This window comes from Haliotis rubra, unplaced genomic scaffold, assembly GCF_003918875.1.
Source record: "Haliotis rubra isolate DU_JTF1 unplaced genomic scaffold, ASM391887v1 Scf1138, whole genome shotgun sequence".
Taxonomy (NCBI): domain Eukaryota; kingdom Metazoa; phylum Mollusca; class Gastropoda; order Lepetellida; family Haliotidae; genus Haliotis; species Haliotis rubra.
This window is the reverse complement of record NW_025765046.1, coordinates 163,333-184,705: the sequence shown is the minus strand read 5'-3', so window position 1 is coordinate 184,705 and position 21,373 is coordinate 163,333. Positions and strand designations below refer to the sequence as shown.

Sequence of the window (21,373 nt, the reverse complement as noted above, 5' to 3'; positions counted from 1 at the left end):
GGGCTGGATTTAACAATTTAGAGAGTGAACTGGTGCAACGTGAAACTGCAAAATGCAACCTCATAATTCTATCAAGTTGCTCCTAGTGCATGTTAATATTTTGCTGCTCAAGGAATACAGACTTCACTTGAATAACAGAACGATGTGGAACTAACCAGAATCAGTGACTACACGGACAGTGACTGAGTGACTGTTACTGCTCATGTCTTGAAATTTTATGAAGTAAGATAAAGTGATCTTTTCAGGCCATGAAAAACCTTGTTATTATGCTCCAAAATCACAAAACCAAAACTCAATCAATAAATATGATTGTATAATTAAGCTGCAGGTGCAACCTGTGTATGTCACGTGCAACAACGTTATTACCTACTGTTGCACTGGGTGCAAGTAGATTTCATTTCTTTATTTTGATCCCTGCATTTCATTACCCTTATCTGTTTCAGGGACTCCCATAAAGACTATGGCTGGCAGAAGCTGACTGACCAGGTCATCAAGATCATCAGTGATCAGTGCCCATTTGTCGTTTTCATCCTCTGGCGAAGCTTTGCTCAGACAAAGCGCACACTTATTGATGATAAGAAGCACACAATCATTTGGAATGAACACCCCCACTTTAGTTAGTATTGAGACCGCAAACTGCAAATGTTTCTCTGAAACTAACGCTGCTTTGGAGAAAAATAGGCACTCTCCAGTAAACTGGTCTCTGGCATAAACTGGCAACAGAAGTAGAGATGCCAACCCTCCCGAATTTATCAGAATCATCCCGAATAATGCATGTCGATTCCGTCATTTTTTAAATTCATTCCGATATATTTCAAAATATAACATATATAGATTGTCGTACTTACTGGAGGGCTAGGATAATCTTTGACTATAAATAATGATGATTAAATAAATATAACACTTTATTTACAGACGTTCTCAAATTGTTTACACAAGGCAGTAATCCGGAAGTTGAGTAGGCTGCCTGATAAATTCCACGTATTGTTTATTTTATTCACTTAACATTCACAAACACTGCTGCAGAGTACTGCAAACCGGTTTCGATTGTATAAGGATCGCTTTGTGCATATATAATTGCATTGAAAAGTTTCGTTCCTTTAGTGCAACAATTTATAGGGAACCCTAATTCCTAATTTTCCCTCTAATGGAGCTAAGATTTCTAATTGCACCACTTTGCGGTTGGCATCTCTGCAGAAGCTGTAGCAGCTGGTCCATGAAGTGAAATGAGCTAGACCCTGTAGTGGTAGTATCCCAAGTTTCCGGTCTTGCAGGGACTGTATCTCAAGTATCTGGTCAAGAACTTTCGCCACTGGTCATTGCGTTGTCAGGAGCTGAAGCAGCGTGTTATTACGTTGTCAAGCGCTGTAGCAGCTGGTCGTTACGTTGTCAGGAGCTGTAGCAGCTGGCTATTACGTTGTCAGTAGCTGTAGCAGCTGGTCATTACGTTGTCAAAGGCTGTAGCAGTTGGTCATTACGTTGTCAAGAGCTGTAGCAGTTGGTCGTTACGTTGTCAGTAGCTGTAGCAGCTGGCCATTACGTTGTCAAGGGTTGTAGCAGCTGGTCATTTCGTTGTCAGGAGCTGTAGCAGCTGGTCATTACGTTGTCAGGAGCTGTAGTAGCTGGTCATTACGTTGTCAGGAGCTGTAGCAGCTGGTCATTACGTTGTCAGGAGCTGTAGTAGCTGGTCATTACGTTGTCAGGAGCTGTAGCAGCTGGTCCCTACATTGACAAGAGCTGTAGTAGCTTGTCCCAACGGTGGCAAGAGCCGTGGCAGCTGTTGCATCTCGTAATTACAGGGATCAGAGCTGTAGCAGCTGGTCCCCACAGTGACAAAGCTGAGGCAACTGTAGAAGGTGGTCATAACAGTGACAAGAGCTGTAGCAGCTGTAGTAGGTGGTCATAACAGCGACAAGAGCTGTAGCAGCTGTAGTAGGTGGTCCTTACAGTGACAAGAGCTATAGCAGCTGTAGTAGGTGGTCAGAACAGCGACGAGCTGTGAGAGTTGTAGTAGATGGTCATAACAGTGACAAGAGCTGTAACAGCTGTAGTAGGTGGTAATAACAGTTACAAGAGCTGGGAGAGCTGTAGCAGCTGGGCCCTACAGTGACAAGAGCTATGCATGTGGTAGTTTGTAGCTCTCTTCTGAACAGAAGTCCGTCATTGACAGTTTGTTTGCGAGAGAACATCAGCAAAAGCCAATTATCCAGTAGCTTGATAGTATCGCTTGCTTCAATGAACATTGTCATTTATGTTGGTGTGTGAGCATGGTTCAGTGTCTCTTTTAACCATATTCCACCAATAGAAGGGGAATCCCAGCTATTGTCGAGAATGTGTCGAGGCTCTTCATTGAGTGGAGGTATAGTACCCTGTATTACTGAGGATGCATCCAGTGCCGTTCACTTCTAAACCGATGCTGCTACATGAAACTGTCCATATAGAGGTCATTGTTGTTTTCAAACAGTTTTACATGAGACCAACTTTGTCATTGTTCTTAGAATCCCAGATTATTGTAATCATTACTTTAAAGCTAGTATAGCTATTTTTATGCATTATCTTGTAAATGTAACAATTTTTGTCACTAATTTAATCTAATATTTATTTATTACACCTCTCTTGTTAATATAGCAATTTTTTTTCATTGTTTGTAAACTGATAACTGTAGTTATTTTCACACATGTTGTTTTGGTGTAACATTAACAACATATATTATCAGACTATAATTTTGGTTGTAATTCTTCCCCATATTTTTAATTATTCAATAAAGCACTTTGCGACAGTTTTGTATGTGTCATTCTATAAAACTTTAGGTCATGTACCTCACTGGTGCAAATTACTGCTTGACCAGATTGCTGAACATCAGCTCTTCAAATAGCTGGATACCAGTAAAGATCTGGGTTATAATTGGTCTTCAGTAGCCAATGTTTGTCGTAAGAAGCAACTAACGGGATCTGGCTCCCTGACTTGGTTGACACATGTCATCATATCTCAATTACGTAGATTAATGCTCATAATAATGATCACTGGCCAGCACTGGATTACTTACAAACCATATACATGTGGCTGGAATATTGCTGATTTGAGGTTAAAAAGAATGAAACAAACAAACGAAACAGCTTGAAGGGAGAAGGTAAGGTGTGGACTCGGGCTAATCGATCTGCATAATTTACAGAAAGTAAAAGTTAAAACTTTTTTGTGTTCATATGCATGAGAATTAGGCTGTTGAATGTTCAATAATGATATACGCTTGTTTTGGATATTTGTTATAGTTCTGAATGTATATAAGGTGCCTAAATTTGTCTTTTTGCTGCTTTTTGTTTTTCGGAAGTGTTTTTGCAAGTCTTGTGGTAAAGCAGTTCGGATGTATGTCAAACATATTTGCTTAAGAGCTTTATTTGCTGTTCTTTTCAACCATGAAGTAAGACAACTTGCCCTGTTTTTGCAAGACTAGAGGTATATCGTTATATCAATCAGGAATAATTTTGAAAGGTATTATGACTGTAGAAAGGTTAGTTAACATTGTCAGTTATATGGTGACACTTCATGATAGTTTGGTTCCAAGTTGTGTCACCTAAAGATTTGATAGTTCCAGACACAGAACAGAGCCCTTATCATCTACATTGCAGACATGGACACAGACTTACCATTTCATTCCCACCAGGTACTCATTCCCTGCTGGGCCGCCAGAGGCATATATGGAACAAAACATCTTCGTTAGAGAAAGGAGAGTTCCCATATATGTGTTTCGGAGTTAGGCAGGACGAAAGTCCTAGCATCCCTAATGTGTCAAGCTTGCCAAACGCTGTCACGCAAGTGATACAAATCTTTCGCTTTACAACCCACGAAGAGCTGGGCAAGAATTGGTTTTCAGCAACCCATGCATGTCAAAAGAGGCAACCGAGGGGATCTGTGGTCAGGCTTGTGGACTTGGTTTACATTTGACTTATGCTTAGTCATTGAACATTTATAATTTTGACAGTAACAAATAATCCCATTTGAATTGAAAAGGAGCCCCAGTGTGATTGGAGATAAACCCAGACCAGTGGAAATCTAGATTTTCCTCATTTAGGGCATTAGCATTGGAGGAAGGGGAAATGATGTGGTTCAGGGACTTTGAGACAGGCTAGGTTGATACCCGACATTGTATCCCAGTTGTGTAGATTGACGCTCGAGATGTAATTGTGTAGATGATCACCTGATTGTCTGGTCCAGACTCGATTACGTACAGACCGCTTCAATAAAGCAATAATTCACCCGTAGCATAGGGTGCTGACTAAACCAGAAAAAAGTCAAGATATTTGTATTGGTGAAACAATACAGCAAGGTCATAGTCTGATACAAAGGTCATGGTACAATATCTATCACAATAGATGGGCCACGCAGGGGTTCAAAAATCCCATTGCCCGACGCCCGGGACAAGTCAGTTTTAATTTCGGGCAATCAAATAATGGTATCTTACTTGTCCGTGGGCTACTAGATAATTTCCACTTATGGTTTCAAGCTGCAAATAAACTTGGATATTTGGATATCTGCTCAAAATGTAGCTTTAAAGTTTTGCAATGATAATAAAGTAGAGTTATCTTTCTTTGCTATTTATCACTTTTCAATAAATAGTCCAGTAACCCCCGCTTGACATTAACATCAAATACCATGTTGATTTCTTCTTTCATAATTACATCATCATGATTATGTCATAAAATCAGGGCAAGTGGAAAATTTGTCAGGACAAGTTACTTTCTTAAAGTCCCTTGACCTGTGGCAAGTTGCTTTTTTTAAAAACAAATATGAACCTCTGTCATGGTATGATGCGTATTATGTTTCATAATTCATGATTACTTCTCTGCTGAAACTATTTCGAAGCAGGTTCAAATGACAAGCGGCAGATATTGTTGGTGGTGATGCTTTTTACAACACGTTGCAATGGCTTACAAAAACCCTGGACTCTTTTTGTAGCAAGAGTCCTATGGTGTATCAATACTGAAAAAAATATTGGTTTGTATCTGCGCTTGAAAACTAACGATGCACAAGTGAAGTGATAGTTTCCCCATAGTTCCTGGCACATACAAGCGATGCAGCTTCCTGTTTTCATTTAAGGCACCTCAGACTGGGACCCCTGGGACACCGGGACCCCTGGGACCCCTGGACACCTGGGACACCTAAAGCTTCACTGCATTCCAACACCTCTAAAACCACCATTATTATGTTTCTTCTTTCTTTGTTGTTTATCGTCGCTCTCAGCAGTCTTCCAGCTGAAAGGAGGCGGTCTGTAATTAATCAAGTCTGGACCAGACAATCCAGTGATCAACGGCATGAGCATATATCTACGAAATTTCAAATATATTTTTGTGATGGCATGTGTCAACCAAATCAGCGAGTCTGTCTACCTGATCCCCTCAATCGCCTTTTATGAGTGAGTGAGTTTAGTTTTACACCGCTCCAGCTATATGGCGGCGGTCTGTAAACATTCGAGTCTGGACCAGACAATCCAGGGATCAACAGCATGAACATCGATCTATGCAATTGGGATACGATGACGTGGCAATCCAGTCAGCGAGCCTGACCACCGATCCCGTGAGTCGCCTCTTACGACAAGCATGGGTTCCTGAAGATCAATTCTAACCCGGACGTTCACGGGTGTACTAGGTTTATACAGCAAAAATTGATGTTTGTGACAACAGCAGTCCTAGCGTCTCTAACCCCTATTCCTTGAGGGGCGGTGGGGTAGCCTAGTGGTTAAAGCATTGGCTCGTCATGCGGAAGATCCGTGTTCGATTTCCCACATGGGTACTATGTGTGAAGCCCATTTCTGGTGTCCCCCAACTTGATATTGCTGGAATATTACTAAAAGCAGAGTAAAACCATATTCACTCACTCACTCTATTCCCAGAATTCAAATCACTAATAGAACTGTATCTGTGATTCATAAGAACACAATACACAACAGAAGACAGATGCAAAACCCTTTATTTCAAAGTAAAAAAATATAAACGTTGGTTGTTTAACAATACTTTAAGAACATACAGTTAGGTCTGGCTATTGATGATATAGATTATAGAAATTGATAATCATCAACTAAAAAATAATAATTGATTATCGATAATTATCGGAGACGTAACTTCGAGCAAAAATGCCCAAACTATCTGAAATAAAGGAATATATTTCACATCACTGGGAGTGCTGACATGTTTTTGCTGTGATTATTAACAAAACTACATTCTGAACACAATTTAGAAGCAGATTACGAATAATGTCCTAAATTGGTATTGTGTGAGAAAATTATGATTTGTTTTCTATCACATAGGTTGATATACGATATTATTGATCACACAATTTTCATATCGATAATCATTAATAATATTTCCAATCGATGATATTTCTGATTAGCCAGCGCTAGATACAATCACATATTGATAACACATTTGTGTCTCGGTCCAGTATATGACAGATGGACATGCCAAAGTCACAGAAACGGAGAATTATATCTCCTTCCAAATGAGCAATCAGATCTAAATGAGCTCTTGCTTAGATCCTGCTGGAATCAGCAATAATAAGCTCTTGAGACAACTGAAACTAACTGTCATACCATTAGGTAATTTTAATTTAATTAAATGGGAATTTTCATTTGTGAAGTTTTTTCAATTTGGATGTATAAATCTTCTTCATTTTGTCAGGAATGTAGTCAGATAAACAGAATTCCCATGTACCATATTCAAATGAGATTCTCAGATATGTAGAGCTGATACAAGTGATGAATATCGATCAGTGCAATATCTGTTTATAGCCCAACACCTGTGTTTAGCTTATTATAGTATATTGTCATTGTTTTGTGCCTATATATTTCTTGGCAATTATACAATTTTACATACTTCAAGGATTTGGGCCTGAACATAACTTGTTCATTTCTGACGACTAAATGAATCTTATCATTTTAAACATTTAAAACATGGATTTTTTTATCAACATTGAACTATAATGGAATGATACTGAATATATACATTTCAACAACACAAATAAATAAATGATACATGTAAACACGTCTCAAAAAATAACTTGTCACCATGACATAGAATGATAAATAAAAAATATGCTTTTGTTCATTGTGGATGGATTCATGTAAAGGCATAAATACAACAAAAAGTGGTATGGCCCATATATCTTCAAGGCCTGGTCAACTCCGACATTGTTTTTGAATTATTGACTTTTAATGTTGGCAGAAGCTTAAACCAAGAAACAAATTATATAAGGTCTCAGAACAAAAGAACAACCAGATGATATCAGTAGATGTGCCCTTACCCAGGTAATACAGATCATGATATGTGCCCTTACCGAGGTAATACAGTTTGGGATATTTGATCTTACCCAGGTAATACAGACGGGGATATGTGATCTTACCCAGGTAAGACAGATCGGGATATGTGCCCTTACCCAGGTAATACAGTTTGGGATATGTGATCTTACCCAGGTAATACAGATCGGGGTATGTGATCTTACCCAGGTAATACAGATGGGGATATGTGCCCTTACCGAGGCAATACAGATCGGGATATGTGATCTTACCCAGGTAATACAGATGGGGATATGTGCCCTTACCGAGGCAATACAGATCGGCATATGTGATCCTTCCCAGGAAATACAGATCGGGATATGTGCCCTTGCCCAGGTAATACGGATCGGGATATGTGATCTTACCCAGGTAATACAGATCGGGATATGTGCCCTTACCCAGGTAATACAGATGGGGATATGTGATCTTACCCAGGTAAGACAGATCGGGATATGTGCCCTTACCCAGGTAATACAGTTTGGGATATGTGCCCTTACCCAGGTAATACAGATCGGGGTATGTGATCTTACCCATGGTTATACAGATGGGATATGTGCCCTTACCCAGGTAATACAGATCGGGATATGTGATCTTACCCAGGTAATACAGATGGGGATATGTGCCCTTACCAAGGTAATACAAAACATGATATGTGATCTTACCCAGGTAATACAGATCAGGATATGGTTATTGTGATTATATATCTGAAATGGTTTATTGATGTGAATTGCCAACACCATTTTACATAACATCATTCCATTCTCCCCCTAAATACATGTAAAACTTTTGAGTGGAGTGGAGTACAGTCAGCTGTTGTGTGGAGTGGTGGAGTCAGGTGTTGTGTAGTGTGGAGACCGGTGTTGTTTGGCGGGAAATCAGTTGTTATGTAGAGCGAGGTCAGATGTGGAGTGGAGTCAGGTGTTGTGTAGTTTGTACACCGGTGTTGTGTGGCAAGGAATCAGGTGTTATGTAGAGCGAGGTCTGATGTGGAGTGGAGTCAGGTGTTGTGTAGAGCAGATCCGGTGTGGAGTGGAGTCAGGTGTTGTGTAGAGCAGATCCGGTGTGGAGCGGAGTCAGGTGTTGTGTAGAGCAGATCCGGTGTGGAGTGGAGTCAGGTGCTGTATGGTGTGGAGTCCTGTGTTGTGTGGAGCGGAGGCATGTATTGTGTAGAGCAGGATCAGGTGTGGAGAGGAGTCAAGTGTTTTGAGGAGTGGAGTCAGGTGTTGTGAGGAGCCGGGAGTCAGGTGTTATGTGGAGTGGAATCAGGTGTTGTGTGGAGTGGAGTCAGGTGTTATGTGGAGTGGAGTCAGGTGTTATGTGGAGTGGAGTCAGGTGTTGTGAGGAGCGGAGTCAGGTGTTGTGAGGAGCGGTGTCCGGTGTTGTGAGGAGTGGAGTTAGGTGTTGCGTGGAGTGGATCTAGCACTTGGGGGCAGCTTGTACTTGAGCCTTATATTGTCCAGCTCCATGTTGTGTCTGCGATGGTCAGCAAGACTCTCTTCTAGACGGGTCTGTGACCTCATCAACACCTCAGACGTTAGACTCTGTAGAGGCACTGAGGGAAAACACAACGCAGGAAATTTAGAGCATGTAACTTTTGCTTAGCTGCCGTGGTTGTATACCATTTGGCAAAACTATTACAATTAATTGCACTAAACCCATATGATCTTGTAAACTTTTAACATATATTACACATATATGATAACAACCTGTTTCCTGACAGACATGTCAAGTACCACATGTGATCAACTTACCATCCACCTCATGTTCTCTCATCATCCTGCGTCTTGGCTCCTCTTCTGTCTCATCCGAGTCCTCCTCACTGGACACCGGGTATCCCGCCTCTTCTCGCTCCTCCCGAGTGACATCCACATTATCCAGCTGCTGCAGATTGTGCAGGTCTTGAATGATGCAGCCTCTGGAGAACAGTATGAGACTATACTTAATACAAAAGTATTTTAAGTAAAATGATCATTTTTAATAAAATGAGTATTTTGGGCCACTCTTTTAATATTATTTTTAAGGTTACATTGTTCGCTAACCCATCAATTAGCTTGGTCAACATCCAAATAGAATGCATTTTTACTCCAACTCCCCAGCTCCAAATTTTATACATAAATTCAATTTGTTATTATAAATGTGTTTTGTATTATAACTTATGAAGACAATGGTTTCATGCGGAAATATTTGTTTGCATAATTAACAACAAATGCTACTTGTTTGAGACTAAGTCCAACTTGCTTCAATAGAAACACAAGAAATAAAAAAGCCCAAAAATATGATTAGGCAACAGCTCAGCATAAACGCAATGCAAAGTTTGTAGCTTCAAACAAAAATATCATTAGTTTGAGAATGAAGCCTCGAGTCGTGTGAGACTAAGTCAAATTGTTTCCATGAAAAGAAACAAAGTACAATTCAGAAAAATATACCAAAGAGCAAAACCAGCCAGTTAAGCTGATAAACAATCCATAGGAAATGTTTCATTGAAAAATATGATCAGTCATGGTGGTGGGGGTCAGCAATATATGATACAGGCCTAGGAACAGACCTACAACCAACCAACAAAAATCAAACCCACAATTACAGAGTTACCACTCTCTTTTTTGGAAAATGACCCGTGAAGATCCGGGTTAGAATTGGTCTTCAGCAACCCATACTTGTCGTAAGAGGTGACTGACAGGATCAGGTGGTCAGGATTGCTGGCTTGGTTGACACATGTCATCGGTTCCCAATTGTGTATAACAATGCTCATGTTGTTGATCACTGGATTGTCTGGTCGAGACTTGATTATTTACAAACCGTCGCCAAATAGCTGGAATATTGCTGAGTGTGGCGTTAAACAACAATTGATCAATCAATCTATTTGGAAAACAACAAAACCAGAATGTTCAGCAGCAGGGGTGGAAATAACCCATTGCCCGACGTCCGAGTCCAGTGTTTTTTTTCTGTCGGGCAAGAAAATTTGTATATCATACTGTGCCGGTGTCCAGTTGACTTTCCAATGTTAATTATGTTGTTTATTTTAAAAAATCAACAAGAAAACGGCCGGTATAGTGGAAAAATGATCAGGGCAAGTGATTTTACATGTGCCACTGTTCCGGAGTACACTAGCAATTTTAAAGTTATTTGCACCCCTGAGCAGCCTACCGGACCTGAAAGAATTAAGATGCTTCAACTTTCACAACAAAATAGGAAAACAAGAGAGAAGGAAAAAGACACCTGATTGGATTTGTTGAGGAGGAAAGACCCCTTACTGAAGTGCCCTAGCCTTTGTCACAAAGGCTGAAGCAATGACTATCTGGCTGACAATCACTGGACTGTCTAATCCAGAACAATTAATATGACATTTAACAAACAAACAAAATAATGTGTCCATTTTTATGGCGCCAGACTCCACACTAGACATGCTCATTGCATTAACAATGAATAGTACAATACATTATTCCCCCAGATAACCCAAGCAGCCTGATAGCACTAGAAGGTTATAGTCACATGATTTATCCCACAGGGTAGCGCTAGAATGTTATAGTCACATGATTTATCCCACAGGGTAGCGCTAGAATGTTATAGTCACATGATTTATCCCACAGGGTAGCGCTAGAATGTTATAGTCACATGATTTATCCCACAGGGTAGCGCTAGAAGGTTATAGTCACATGATTTATCCCACAGGGATAACCATTTTTCAGATGGGTGAACACAAGCAATTTTGAACAAACTTGCATAAGCTAAGGGGAGGCCACATGTATCACATGTGCTTCATTGTGGGGCAGGACTGAAGTTCTAGAAACTCTCAGGAGTCAAGCCGCCAAACACGGTCACCCATCCAATTACTCTCCGCGCTCAACGTTGTTTAACTTTAACTAATTTTTGTCCTGAGCTTTATGCACAGGACCACGTGCCGCAACATGTGATATAAACAAACAAACTCCACTGACCCAGTTCTGTTACAGATACAGCAGTATTCTTCCATATCAAGTTTAAATAAAGAAAAAAATTTTTAAGTTGTGAGTTATGTACAAGATGTAGTTTGTCAACATTATGAAGCTAGTATCTCACCGGTAGTCTGCCATCTGAGTACAGGGGTTACCAGACAGGTTCAGCAGTATCAGAGACTGGGGGAACTCATCTGGAACAGTATCAGGTAAATCAATCATTGGTGTCTTGCTATAAAAAATGCAGGGGTGGAAATAACTTTAAAATTGCTAGTGTACTCCGGTACAGTGGCACATGTAAAATCACTTGCCCTAACAATTTTTCCACTATACTGGCCGATTTTTTTGTTGATTTTATAAAAATAACTAACATAATTAACATTGGAAAGTCAACTGGACACCGGTACAGTGTGACATACAAATTTGCTAGCCCAACAGAAAAAAAGCACTGGACTGGGGCATCAGGCAATGGGTTATTTCCACCCCTGAAATGTCAGGTAAACTGATCATCAGTGATCAACAGCATGAGCATCGATCTACGCAATTTGGATATGATGACATGTGACAACCAAGTCAGCGGGCCTGACCACCCGATCCCGTTAGTCGCCTCTTACGACAAGCATGGGTTATCAAAGTTCAATATTCTAACCCAGACCATATATTCACGGGTATATTGTTATGAAAGAGTGACAGGTAAACTGATTATCACTGAATGGGTATGAAATAAAGACAGGTAAACTGATCATCAGTGTACTGACATGCAACAGTGGCTGGAAAACTGATCATCAGCATTTTGCTTTGATACAATGGCAGGTACAAATGTAGAACTGGTCATTTATTTTGAAGCCTATACAATATGCAGCTTTGGACGAGAGAAGCTGGTCACATGACCTTGAAAGTTGACATTCATAAGTGTATGGATGACACATTTTGATATTCACATGCTTTTCATGAGACTGTATTCTTGAAATGACGTAAACACAGACGGACAACCTTCTGTGAGTGACAATCAGAAGTTTGTGTGGTGAACAACAGGGAGGTGAGGTGACATTGGGTTTAACGTCATGCTTGAGAATATTTCGCTCATATGACGACGTGCATGCGGGTGTATGTGCGGCTGCTTGTACTAGCCCAGACTGAAGCTGGTTTTATAGTGCCAGCCCACTGAGATACCATGCCGCAGTGAAGCATGAATACCCCACTCAGAAACATTATACTGACTCCGAGCCGACCAGTCCTTGTTGTACCCATTAATGCCGAGCGCCAGGTAGGGACCAACAAGTACCATATTTTAACGTCTTTTAGTATGATGCGGTCAGGTATCAAACCCCCGACCTTCCGTTCTCCAGGCAGACGCTCTAACCACTACACCACGGAGGCGGTCGTGAACAACAGGGAGAGTTACATGGATATACCACTAATAATAATAAGTCATCTTCTATAGCGCACAGTCTCCAAACACCAAGTGATTGCTCGCAGCGCTTAATCAGAATCTGATTCTTATTACCCTGGATAACCCAATCTGCCTGTTAGGCGTTAGAAGGTAATAGTCACATGACTTTATCCAACCGGGTACCCATTTTCTGCAGAGGCAATTTGAACAAACTCACTTGCCTAAGGTGAGACCACATGTATCACATGTGCTTCGTTGTGAGACAGGACTGAAATCCTAGAAACTCTCAGGAGTCAAGCTGCCAAACAGTCACCCTTGAGGTACAGTTTTCCACATACAATGTGACTGTGGTGACTGATACATCCACAAAACCTCAAGACCCTTCCCTGTAAGAATCAAAGAACATCAAACCTCTGTGAAGAAGAAAGACTCCAAATCCACCATATATGATCCTTTGTAACAGCATCTATGTACTCACCAGTAATCACACCCACTACAAGATCAGGGAGACTACTAGAAGCCATGAACAGAGACCAAGGATATTACATCCCACTGCCTACCACCAACTCATCACCAAGCAATCTTAATTCCATTATTCTCCTGTCTGTCATATCATTGACTTCCCCTGCCCATTAATCCCTCCTTCATTACTTCTGCTTGTGTAACAGTTGCCTCCTTGTGTATACATCCTCCAATCTTGTAGATCAAGCTTAATAATTGTGTAAAGAACAACCAGTTTACTGTTCAAACTTTACTAGTAACATATAGCCTTGCCTGCAGTACACTGAAACATTGCTCATATTAATGATAAAAGTGTTATATCCATAAAAACTCTCCTCGTTGTTCACAGACACACTACTTCTACATTCCTGGAGACACCCCTGTGCATTCCTAGCATGCATAAAAATACAGAGGCATTATTTCAGATCATTTAGGGCTTTAATCTTGAACTAGTGCCTTGAGAAAGCATCCAAGGCTGCTCCCTGAATTGTTGGTCTCCAAACATAGAGCTGGGGTGGCACCTTACCAATGTCAAACTGTGCTATGCGGTTGTCTGAGAGGTCAAGGAAGAGAAGCTTGGAGAGTTTACTGAGGTTCTCCACCTTCTGTAAGAGGTTGCCGGCCAGTGTCAGAAACTGTAAGTTTTTCAGGCAGTCGAGGTTGCTGATGCTGGCGTGATCGGTTCTGGAAGCAAGTACAACTGTCCAAATCAAACTCGGCTTTTTCTGGCATGTACAGCATTTCTGATTCTTTTGAAGGAAATACAAAGTTTGAGACATGAAAGACAGGAACACAACACTTGAAACTACCTTGAGCAGTGTTGTCTACGGAAACAAACTTGAACTTCTGTGTACAGAGTGATTTTGGGGACATGTTCCATGACCTTACAGAAACCAAGATTTCACTCGTCTATGATGTCACTGTGTCTATGATGTCATTGAGTCCATGATGTCATTCAGTCCATGATGTCACAGACTCCATGTTCTCACTATGTCTATGATGTCATTGAGTCCATGTTCTCACTATGACTCTGAAGTCACTGCGTCTATGATGTCAGTGTCTATGATGTCATTGAGTCCATGATGTCATTCAGTCCATGATGTCACGGACTCCATGTTCTCACTATGTCTATGATGTCATTGAGTCCATGTTCTCACTATGACTCTGAAGTCACTGTGTCTATGATGACACTGTGTCTATGAGGTCACTATGTATATGATGTCATTATGTCTATGATCTCACTGTGTCTCTGATGCCACTGTGCCTATGATGTCACTGAGTCTATGATGTTACTGTGTCTCTGATGCCACTGTGTCTCTGATGTCACTGCGTCTATGACACCACCATGTACATGACATCACCAATGATGTCATTAAGTCTGTGATGTCACTGTCTCTGATGTCACTGAATCTATGATGTCACTGTGTCTATGATGTCATTGAGTCCATGATGTCATTCAGTCCATGATGTCACAGACTCCATGTTCTCACTATGTCTATTATGTCATTGAGTCCATGTTCTCACTATGACTCTGAAGTCACTGCGTCTATGATGTCAGTGTCTATGATGTCATTGAGTCCATGATGTCATTCAGTCCATGATGTCACGGACTCCATGTTCTCACTATGTCTATGATGTCATTGAGTCCATGTTCTCACTATGACTCTGAAGTCACTGTGTCTATGATGACACTGTGTCTATGAGGTCACTATGTATATGATGTCATTATGTCTATGATCTCACTGTGTCTCTGATGCCACTGTGCCTATGATGTCACTGAGTCTATGATGTTACTGTGTCTCTGATGCCACTGTGTCTCTGATGTCACTGCGTCTATGACACCACCATGTACATGACATCACCAATGATGTCATTAAGTCTGTGATGTCACTGTCTCTGATGTCACTGAATCTATGCTGTCATTGGGTCTGTGATGTCACTGTGTCTGTGATGTCATTGAGTCCATGATCACACTGTGTCTATAAGGTCACTGTGTCTACAATGTCACTAAGTCTATGATCTCACTGTGTCTCTGATGTCACTATGTCTCTGATCTCACTGTGCCTATTATGTCACTGTGTCTATGATCTCACTGAGTCTATGATCTCACTGTGTCTATGATCTTACTAAGTCTATGATCTCCCTGTGTCTATGATGCCACTGTGCCTATGATGTCACTGTGTCTATGATGCAACTGTGCCTATGTATGATGTCACTGTGCCTATGACATCACTGTGTCTATGATGTCACTGTGCCTATGACATCACTGTGTCTATGATGTCACTGCGTCTATGAGGTACCTGCGTTAAGGATGTCACTATGTCTATTATGTCACTGTGTCTCTGATGTCAGTGTGTCTATGATGTCAATGAGGTTATGATGTCACTGTGTCCATGATATCACTGTGTCTATGATGTCAATGAGTCCATGATCTCACTGTGTCTATGATGTCAATGAGTCCATGATCTCACTGTGTCTACAAAGTCACTGTGTATATTAAACATCACATTAGAAGTGACTATCATCCAGTGCTCATAATTTGTACATCCCTACACTAGTGTTTAAAGTCCCTTTATCATATATCAATGAAACTCACCTGAATTCCCCCCTAACCTTATGCCACTTCTAGCAATACTCCAGCAATATCACGAGAGGGGACACCAGAATTGGCCGGAGACAAACAGGTGCAAAACTATGAAATTCATGAACACCAAGCTGTGAAATTCATGAACACCAGAAATGGGCTTCACACATTATACCCATATAGGCAATTGAACCCAGGTTTTAGACTGACTGAGTTTAGTTTTATGCCGCTTTTAGCAATATTCCAGCAATATCACGGCGGGGGACACCAGAAATGGGCTTAACACATTGTGCCCATGTAGGGAATCGAACCCGGGTCTTCGGCGTGACGAGCCAACGCTCTAACCACTAGGCTACCCCACCGCCCCCCAGGTTTTAGAGTTGACAAGCGAACACTTTAACCATTAGGTTACCACACACACACACACACACACACACACACACACTCACCTGTTGGAGATACACGTTGGTGACTTTATCACTCAGAAGCTCCAGACTGTCAATATGACTGATGTTTTCACGGTCTAGTCGAACATGTGTGATCTCACAAAGGGCTGTTAAGCTGTGAAACATGAAAAATGCTTCTTTTAATTCATCATGATTAATCTTGGTTGTGTTATTGTACCAATGTGGTGTCTGGTGAACGCCTTTCTAAAGGGCGTGCTGGGCCTCCTTTCACAAAGCACTAAGGTGATCGTAAGTCACTAAGGTAACCTTACCTCAATGTTAAAGAATGGGAGCGAAGGTTAACCTTAGTAAAAGTTGCTTGGTGAAAGGAGCCCCAGGCCCCGATTCCTCGAAACAAACTTTAGTTTTTACTCAAATTTCAAACTGAGTTTGACAATTTGAAACATCTGAATTTTTAACTCAACTACATTTTTAAAATAGAAAAGCCCATACAGCTTAAGTAATCTATCCACCAAACCCAAATTGTCCCTTATGTTTGAGTCAATTTCAGTTCAATCTGGGAAATGCATTTTCTCAAATTTGAGTAAAATCTCTAACTTAAGTCAAAACTCAGACTTAAGTTTGTTTCGAGAAATCAGGGCCTGGTTGGTACTGGTTCACTGACATGTCAATGTACGATGATGGGTGATGAAGATTTTATACATAATTACAGTTAAGTCTCAAATGTCTTGACTACATAGTAACTGGCCCTTGGAAATACTTGGACGATGGCTGTTCTGAATTAGTAGCTATGACAGTTGGATGAGTGGGAGGCTTAACTCTGACTGTCTTTGTTCGAAAAACAGTAACCAGGAACGATCATTTCTCTTTACAGACTTGTTTCTCAAAAGAAATTGAAACGTCCAACTGTGCAATATGATAATAATGGATATTAATAAAGTGCTGGTTTCCATGCACTTGTGCATGCTGTGTGCTAACACGTTATTACCCTGGATAACCCAAGCTGCCTGATAGACGCTGGAAGCTATATGGCTTATCCCACCACGTACCCATTTTCGGCTGGGTATACAGAGGCAATTCATGAACAAACTCACTTGCTTAAGGTGAGTCCACATGTGTCATGTGTGCTTTGTAAAAAATAATGACATTGTACTGGCCTTATGCTCATTAAGCATACCATGCTTACTTTGATAGTCATGCTTAATCGGCTTACTATGCTCGCTATGTCCACTGTCATTATCATGTTTATTATCATTGTCAAAACTACTTTGATTATCTGTCGATGGTCTCTGCTGTTTGCTTTGTTCTCTGCTACTTTTTCTTGCTGTGCAATCTGTTACGGATTTAAAATCTGCAAATTTGACAACAAATGATTTTCCTGTATAAATAATTTTAGTTTCGCGAATACCAAAGAAAATAGAAGAAATAGTTTTGTTGAAGACAGGTCTTTTTGTTTCCATATGCAGATTTGCCCTGGCCACAAACATTCAAAATAAAGCAGAATCATTTTTGATGTAGAAATGAACATATTTTAATTCCCTCTTTTATACTCTAAACCAGCCAGCCCAACTTTAGATCACAGTGGCTATGTAAATCACATGAAAAGAATGCTGACCTAGAGCTTACATGCAACTCAAAACACAACTTTGCAGATTCTGATACCTTTCAGTATGGACTTACAGTAACAAATTATCAAAAACACAAATTCGACTTATAAAGTTGAAAAATAATGTGATGAAAAAAAACCCAGCGAAATCGGAGTTCAAACGATTCACTAAAATCGTCCCAGCTGGGATGAAAAGTGTTTGCAACAGCTGTGCTGCGGTGCGCTCATAGTGCATGCGCAGTGAATAGGTTTGTGCAGCTTGAAGCGGCATGCCCGGATTATAAGGTCGTGAGCAGGAGTAGTCTAATCTTGGTTGTGTACACAAACAACAAATAGTAAATAATCTACTCCTTACATAAAAGAACCTTGTTAAGGATCTAGATCTACTCAGCTATGTGTCAACCAGTGAGATGTTCGACATTTCAAGACGGAAAACCTTTGCTGGCAGTGAGTACTCGAAGTAGGCTTTGATCTGAGCTATTTTTCTAATGTTTTGACTTTTGTTAATGTTTCACAGGCGCGAGCTTTCAATATGTTATGACAGTAGATTACCGATTTAACTGTTTATATAATTTCATTTGACTATTTCACCACACATTCTTTTTAACGAGTCACTTCTCAGTTCGATACTTAAAAGCAACTGTGATATAGATATGCCTATGTCACAGACAAAACTCAATGTCTGTTTTATTGACACCTATGTGTCTGCCTGCCTGTCTGCTAATGACAATATTCAATACACAACTTCGATCACTGACCACATGCAAGTTGTACTTAACACCTATCAGGCTATACACCAAAAACAAAACGCATTGATTTATGGCTCGTGCACCTGAGTTCTGTCTCTGTCACATTATGTGATTATACAGACAGGCAGGTGTGATAATTGTACACATCACATGCTATGATGTCTGTTGATTGCAAAATGTTATACACAAAAAATGCGCATATATTTACAAAACCCAACATCTCTATACACACACAAAGAGCCCTAAGTGTATCGGCAAATGAATCAGCCAATGAAAGCCTTCGTTACACTGAAGTGCACGCCCACCCACTCTGACTGGGTTCGGTATCCCGGGTGTTCATTTTGAGGGAAGTAAACCCAAGTACAAAATATTGCACTTTTGATTTGCGATTGTACGCTTATAATTGTGTTTATTTGTTTTTTTTCATAATTAGCAATGTATATACATGAAAAAATGATAATTGTGTTTTAATAATGTTTCATTTCTTTGTTGCATCTAAGCTCTAATCAAAATTAAACTGATAATCATGCTTAGCATGTTCTCTATGTTAACAATCTTACTATGCCTATAATTAGATTACCATGTTCATAATTAATTGGATAATCATGCTTTTTGAGTTCTCTACATTACCTGTGCTTACCATGTCTATAATTTGATTAGCATGTTTATAATTAATTGGATAATCATGCTTAGTATCTTCTCTATATTAACTATGCTTACCATGTGTATAATTCGATTACCATGTATAAAATTAACTGGATAATAACGCTTACTACGTTGCCTATACTAACTGCCCTTAACATGTCTATAATTAGATTACCAGGTTCTTAATTAATTGGATAATGACACTTAGTATTTTCTCTATGTTCACTATGCTTACCATGTTTATAATTAGATTACCATGTTTGCAATTAATTGGATAATCATGCTTACTGAGTTCTCCATATTAACTATACTACCGTGTTTATACTTAGATTACCATGTTTATACTTAGATTACCATGTTTATAATTAGATTACCATGTTTATACTTAGATTACCATGTTTATAATTAGATTACCATGTGTATACTTAGATTACCATGTTTATACTTAGATTACCATGTTTATAATTAGATTACCATGTGTATACTTAGATTACCATGTTTATAATTAGATTACCATGTTTATACTTAGATTACCATGTTTATAATTACTACCATGCTTATTTTGATTATCAAAATTTGCCCAAATGAACTTGCTATTCAGAATATACACATGGAATGATTATCTTGTGAAGGGGCCTGTGAAAACATTCGGATATACTGCTTGGAGCATCAAAGATTTTGTATTTTATATCAGTTTTAACAAATGCAAGGGGGCCAATTATGCTGTTGTTAATGTTAATCTGCTGTTTGTCACAACCTACCATGTTATCTCAAGGTTTGTTGAAACATACTTCATATATATTTCTAATCATTTGGTTGTAGTCACTTTTAGCTTCATGGTGGTGTATGAATCTACATCGAAACGCCGCTCAATGCAATAAACAAGAAGTTGTCATCAATAAAGTTGTTTTCTTTTTTTGACTCACCAACTTCTGAAATGTCGAATCAACAAGGAGCCAATTATCGCTACAGTCAGCTGTGCCCATAAACAGTACCCTTCTTTTATCCCCACCTCAGAATTTGCCTCACTAACAAAGTAGATAAATACAGACAAAAGATATTTACATTTTCTCCTGGTCCCATGAAGAAGTTGCCTCTGGAGGAAGGTGTCTGGTTACAAGTAGATGCAAGGACAAGCGTTGAGCTTTCTTCTCAGCTGAACAAACATACAATGAACATGGAGACATACCTAGGATGTATGTGGTGAGAGGAATCATCCGTAACCATGGCAACATTTGGGACAGATCATATTTACCTTGGACACTAATGTGCAATATCAGGGATCAGAGGTGACCAAACATTTTGCATTTAAGGTTTGTCTATTGAGGAATTTGTCAAGGCTTCAAAATCAAGATCCCTTGATAACCATAAACTCTGACGTGTCTTTTGGATGCATATTTCAAGTACTCAAACACCACAACTTCATTACATAGATCGGAAATTGTACAATAGATAATTCTAAAATTTCAAAAACCTGGTACGTCATTGAATGTTAAAATCTTGAATGTGATGTGATAGTTCATTTCATCTGACTGAGTATAGTTCTATTACTTCTAACATGCATATGTTTATTGCCATCAGTTTGTAAAATCACTATCATTTGGAACTATATACCATGTTTTTCCCATGCAAAATTACTCTTGTGATAAGCTGTTTACTGTTTATATGAGTAGCAGTCAACGATCAGAACATTGCATACCAAAGATTGTTGCCCGACTAGCAGTGACAATCCTATTTGTTGCATGAAATGAAACGCAGCGACATTCAGTCTCATTTTGGCATCTGATCAATCTGTTTTCCTTAAAAATATCCTTCCACATACTCACTTTTGAAAGAATCACACGTTTGAAGGTCTGCCTCCTCCTCTTCCATGATCAGGTTATCGATCACTCTATTACATCAGTCACATGTACTGGGTCCTTGCATCTGTCGGGGTGATTGTTTGGTTTATCGACTCGACAACAAACTAGAGTGCTCTCCCTTCATTAGGTGAGCACCGAGCTCCTTCCCGCATAAGCTGGTTCCTGGCTCCCTTTGCGCAAAGGTAGTCGTCAGTACACCTTGCGCCAAAGCTAGGAGCCGGTACAGGCCGCCGTCACATCTGGATTGGTCAAGCTGGTCAAGCTGTACATTGACGTCCTGCTGAAAGATCTGGGAATCATTAGGTTGGAAAAGTGAACGTTGAGCTAGAATTGCTCTTGCGTGGTCCTGGATCTGCGTACGGCTATAAAA

The 21,373-nt window shown here is 39.9% G+C and overlaps 1 protein-coding gene across 1 annotated transcript in view; it reads right to left on the bottom strand.

Annotated features, from left to right (window-relative positions):
• Positions 1 to 21,028, bottom strand: part of LOC124292538 (leucine-rich repeat-containing protein 46-like) — an 88,346-nt gene extending 67,318 nt beyond the window's left edge. Inside the window, exons 1-3 of the mRNA XM_046729663.1 lie at positions 20,968 to 21,028; positions 20,207 to 20,297; positions 16,184 to 16,295 (exon numbers count right to left, since the gene is read on the bottom strand). Coding sequence (XP_046585619.1) covers positions 16,184 to 16,295; positions 20,207 to 20,297; positions 20,968 to 21,013 — 249 coding nt within the window. The 5' untranslated portion in view covers positions 21,014 to 21,028. The remainder of the gene's footprint in view (positions 1 to 16,183; positions 16,296 to 20,206; positions 20,298 to 20,967) is intronic.
• Between the last annotated feature and the right edge of the window lie 345 nt (positions 21,029 to 21,373).